At 45.9% G+C, this 5,557-nt stretch overlaps 1 protein-coding gene across 1 annotated transcript in view; it reads right to left on the bottom strand.

Annotated features, from left to right (window-relative positions):
• Window positions 1-423: 423 nt before the first annotated feature.
• The window catches only part of KMT2A (lysine methyltransferase 2A), a 77,898-nt gene continuing 72,764 nt past the window's right edge, over window positions 424-5,557 (bottom strand). The window contains exon 37 of the mRNA XM_069555339.1: window positions 424-5,385. Within this exon, the coding sequence (XP_069411440.1) occupies window positions 5,110-5,385 (276 nt within the window). The 3' untranslated portion in view covers window positions 424-5,109. The remainder of the gene's footprint in view (window positions 5,386-5,557) is intronic.

Here is a 5,557-nt window from a genome sequence, read left to right as displayed (position 1 = left end):
GAGGGAGAAAGAGAAAAAGTAAATCCCATTTCAGCTTTAAGGTGGAGTGGAGCCAAGAGAGAGGGTACTGTCCATCTCCCTGAAATGCCTTCTTTATACTCACAGATTTAGGAAGAAACTGTTAGAAGCCAATGCCTGACTGCCTGCGGATGAAGACAGGGTATTTGTAGGAAGTAAAGGAACTATTCTTTTGTTCTCTTGACCCCTTCCTCACATCCAGAGTTAATTAGGTCCCAAATATACATCACTGATAAACAAGAGGAGAAAATGTGATTAAGAGAGGCAGTGTAGAGTGAGGCCTGACAGAAGGGAATGATTTTAAGATTCCACCTTAAAAGAAAGGACTGTGGAAGGGATTTTGTAATCAGGTCATGGGCCACGGCCCTCCCACCTCAGCCAAAGCCAAAAGAAAGTTCAACCATGTGCAGCAATAAACTTGACATGTTTATTAATTAAACTATCACTTAAATAAAAAAAAGTGCATAGAAAATAAACATGTTTAAAAACTCCTTTTTTTTTTTTTACAACTATATACACTTTTTACTTTTACATTCAGTCTTTCGTAGACAGCTTTCAGCATTATTATTTTTTGAACTATTAAAGTATTTTCCTTCTTCCCTGTCACAGGGAGTTAACACTGATGGACTTTAGACACATTTTTTTCCTTTTTTTTTTTTTCTTTTTCTCTAACCAGAAGCTTGGAAGAACACAAGGGAAAAAAAAAAACAAACCGAAAGATCTGGTATACATGATAAAGTTGTCAAGAAATGTCTTATTCCTAGAAAAGAAGCTTGTCATCTGTTGAGCTTTTGAAACAATTATTCAACTACCTGTATTTACTAAAGAGACTGTTAAAAGTTCAATAAAAGAAACACCACAAGTCTATTTTCTTGGTTGAAAGACAGAACTAGAGTACCTCGGAACAAGATACCAGGAAAGCACAGAACACAATTTTCCCCTAAATGCAGGTGGTAACCCCAACATTCATAACCAAAAATAGAGAAACAAGGAGTACAGGTACTGACTGGCAACATTCACAGGCAGAAAAAACCCAGGTGACACCATTTCTGCATTTCTCTCTGATCCCGGGGATGGACTGTTTTGCCATCCCCTTAGAGCTGGAGTCTCCTCCCATGTGGGGGGATCAGAGGAGCGCCAGACTGACCATTTCCTGCCACTACTAGCAACTGTAACACAATCCTTATCTATAGTGTTAAGAGAATTAAAAGCCATGGACTGAACTAGGCTTTGTTACATGGTGCATTACTATATTAGTTCCTATATATATCATATTTATATTTATTTCAAAACCAAAACAAAAAAGTTGCAAGGTTTCAGAGTGTGAGACTTGACTGGTATTCATGATTCGGCACAAAACCATCTGCTCAATAACCTTGTATTGCTTTAAAACGAAGGAAACGAAACATAAAATTACACCCAGCCCTTTGCAATGACCCGCTTTTCCTTTAAAAAAAAAAAAAACAAAACAAACCAAAAAACCCATAACTTGATTTCTATTAAGAAAAAAAAAATCCCAAATCAAACTTAACATCTGACAAGGTTTTGACCTTTAGTATTTTCAGATATTTGATTGAATGTCAGTCCTTTAGAAAGATACATTCATTAGAAGGTTTTTTTTTGTTGTTTTTTTTGTTGTTGTTGTATTTTTTTTTTTTTTTTAAATCAAGGGAGCTGCATGGTGCTCACAGCATTGGCCGGGGGGGGGCTGACAGAGGCAAGCAGGGTGGCGGAGTGGATCCCGGCAAAGGAGTCTGGTTGAAAACTATATATATATATATAGCTGCCAGGGCGTCCCCCTTGATTCTGGTTATTGGTCTAAAAACAGGAGGGGCTGGGCTGGAGGTGGCGGACGGTAACGGAGGGAGCCAAAGGGACCAAGTTCCGGCCAAAGGGTCAGCGCCATGCAGCTCCTCTGGTTACACAGTCATCACTGGCCACCAGGAAATGCAGCCACAACAGGTTCTAGCAGCAAAGCTGTAAGTGAGCTGGCTCTCTCACTGAGAACTGACCAGGTTTGCAGCTGTGACTCCTTAGGGATTTGGGGTGCCCCTTAGGGGATTCTTGGGAACAACCCACCACAGTTCCTCAGTCTGCACTTTTGTGCGGAGATTCCCTTGGTCACTTTCACAACAGACTCAGAGGTGTCTTGGAGATAGCTATGCCGGGTTGGTTTTGTTTTTTCCCGCCTTCTTTCCCTCTTGCAGGGAAAACCTTAGCTTAATCCCCAAGTTGCTGGCAGGTGCGCTGAATTTTGGCAATGGACTCAAGGCTGAGATCTAGGAGGACTCCTCATTTCTGTGGTTGACAGTTAGGGAGTGGAAAGGCAAGGCAAACCATCTGCAGCTGGCAGGAGAAGGAAGCTGGGGGCTCCTCCCCTGGCCTCAGGGTTTGGGGTTGGTAGAAAGAGATGAGGAGGGGGCTCACAGTACAGCGCGGCCTAGCAGGGCGGTCACTAGGTCTACTGAGTTGAGTTTCCCCCACTCCCGACTGGCCTTTGGGTCTTCCTCAAGGTGAATTCATGACCCGTCAGTGCATTAATCATTTCAGTAACAAATGCAGCTTAAGGTTTTTTTTTTTCTTTAAAAAAAAAAAGAAAAAGGAATAAAAGGATATACAAAAAAACCTCACACAGTGCAATAATAAAGGAAACCAGACACCAGTGGAACCCCTTGGGCCACTGTATCTTGTTCATGGGCAAAAGGAGGAAGGGAGGTGAGGTCTGGGCAGACTGCTTTGCCCCAGGCCCCTGCTGGCACTTCTCTGAGATGACAGGGAGTCTCTGCCATCCTGGCCACAGTGCTGGGTTCCCTGCACAACAGAGAAAACAGTGACAGTGTTCCAGCAGAGCCACCAAAGTTCTTAATTAAGGTCACGGAAGAACAGGGAGCCCAGGGTGGAAGGCACAGCAGAGCCGTGAGTCCCGGGGCAGAGAGCGCTGGGCTGAGTCGTATTGCTTTGCTAGACTTCCTTCTGGAGGAATGGGCTTCTCATGGTGAGAAGAGGCGCCCCGCCCTCCACTGGACTATGCTGCTCTGAAACCTCGTGGCTGACAGAAGCCGAGGAGCATCTGCAATATCGTGAGTGGTCAGACTGTGCTTCAGTTTCAACGGGCTGGCCCAAAAGAGGGCATGGGGGGACCCAGGGGGTCTTTGCAGGCGTGAGGACTTGGTGGGCAGAGAGAGGGGGGACGAGGTGACCTACGAGGCAGATGGTGATGGAAAACGTCAGGTTGCCATTCAGCTTGGTTGCTAACTCTGAAGGAGGAAAGACAGGGAAGTGCTGGCGCTCACCTCTCAGCACTGGGCTGTGCCAGGAAGGAGGGAGAGAGGCAGGCAAGAGGAGAAGAACTGCTGTGTTGAGATCCTACCGCAGCCATTCAGGAGCTTTGACTGGAGAAGGAGGGGAGTGGCCCGATGGAGCTGGGGGCACCTTCCTTTTCCACTTATTGTCAAAGAGCAAACCCAGGAAACGTTTATGTCAACAGGGCACAAACAAGCTACACATTAAACAACGAAAAGGACACCTTCCAGGGGGAAGTTGGGCAGGAAAAACCAGACTTTGTGTGTACAGCTGAATATTTTCTCTAACTTCATCCTATGAAAATAAAAAATTATTAAAAACCGATCTTCTTTTAAATTAGGATAATACCGCGGTTTAAAAAATAGCCTTGTCATAAGTGCTTCTCCCTATGAAGTGCTTCTCATAGAAAAATATACAAAATATATTTACATTTATAAAACCTTAAATAGTAAACTGTAAACAGAACCGAGTAAAATCCAATGACTTAATTTAACAGGTTCAGGAACTGTCTTGGGGAAGAGAAGAGAAGAAACATTTGACGCTGTTTTGACCACATCCTAAGGAGTAATCAGGGCAGTAGTGTCATTTCATTTCATTCGCTTTAGCCACAGATTTTGCACAGGTGGCAGAGGTCCCTCGATAAAAGGTGGTCTAGTCCCCAAGTTTTGGGCCTTGAAATCTGATTAGTGTTCTGCCTTCAACTGGACACTGACCATTTAAAAATTAAGTCTTCCTATGTCTTAACAAGGGGAAAATAAAGTTACCATGTCCTAGGAATGGGACCCAGGGGTCATCCTGGTTGTGAAACTCTGACTGTTGCATGATTCAGATCCTATTTAAATAATCTTCTTCTTCTACATATATTTCTGTAAAACTCTCAGTGGAGCTTTATGAAAACATCTCCAAATTCTGTCTGGTTACGGCCAATGGCTCCTGTCCACTTTCCCACTGGGAGTGCTTACAGGCTCAGGGAACGTCTTGTAGGCACATCCTATGCCCAACAGGGAGTGTTCTTACACAGGGAGTCACTCTCCCCTACCACCCAGAGAGAACGGGAAAGCAGTGGGATGCAGAATGGGGAAACGAGAAAGTGGAGTGAAGAGAAGGAATGAGAGGGAAGCCGCTCCTATTGTCTAGGAAGGTGACTGACTGAGATAAGGCTCATGGGGATAACACTCCCACTTAAAGCCCACAGGCTCAATGTTTGGTAATGAATTGGCACAACCCCAAGACAGCTTTTGACACCAAAGGTGCTAAGAATCCTGTCTCCCAACCAGAAGGGAACTCTCAACTGGGAGGATAGTAGGGAAAACCACCAGACCGTCTTTGTTCAACACATGGCTACAGGCTGGGCAGGGCTGGCAAATTGTCAGGTCTCTAACCAACCCTGCACCAGGGTGTGCCTGACCCCTCGCTTACAGTGCTTGGGAAACGCCAAGGCTAGGGTGGCAACTGCTGAGGAGGTGCTCAGGCCAATCTCCCCACACAACTAACCCTCTACAGGCTCCTTCCAGGCAAGTCTGCTAGGGACCCCTTCTCCCACTTTTTAACGGCACACAGAAGGGCCCCAGTAGAAAGCCGATCGTGGATCTTTTCTTCTAGACCTCATCTCTCTCCAGGACTATGATCACTAGAATGTGAATATGGGACCCAAGGGAGCCCAGTTGTCAAAGAGGCCCCTCAACTGTGCCCACTCAATCCTGGAATACCTGGCTGCTGGCAAAGGCCTTCGGCATCACTGTGGAGGCCCTGGGTCCTAGTACTCCAATAATGGGGAGAAGAGCAGCTTTAGTTTAGGAACTTCCGGCATTTCTTGGCACCACAGTTGCAGGGGAGCTTGTTGCTGGCGTCCTCAATAGGGAATTTATAGTCGTAAGTGAGTTCCTCCCCTCGGTAGATCTTGCGCATAGCGAAGATGACAATGTGCTTCTGCCCATCGATGTTGATGACCCGAGAGTAGCAGTTGGGCTCACACGAGTGGTTGATGAAGCGGGCGGCATTCCCGTGCATGGTGGCGTCTACCACCTCGGAGTCATCGATCCGGAACATGTAGCAGCCGATGCCCTGCAGGAAGGAGGACAGAGGAGGACAGAGGAGAGCCTGGCGTTGATTACAGCTCAGGCTGGACAACACCCAACCTTTTTCTGATGTGATCTTAGCCACTGACGAACAAAGTTCCTTCTGGTAAAATTTCTGGATCTCTCCCATCTTTCAGGATGCTTCCACGAGAAATTCC

The sequence above is a fragment of the Ovis canadensis genome, chromosome 15 (genome assembly GCF_042477335.2).
Source record: "Ovis canadensis isolate MfBH-ARS-UI-01 breed Bighorn chromosome 15, ARS-UI_OviCan_v2, whole genome shotgun sequence".
In the NCBI taxonomy this organism is placed as follows: domain Eukaryota; kingdom Metazoa; phylum Chordata; class Mammalia; order Artiodactyla; family Bovidae; genus Ovis; species Ovis canadensis.
This window is presented reverse-complemented; position numbering and strand designations above follow the sequence as displayed.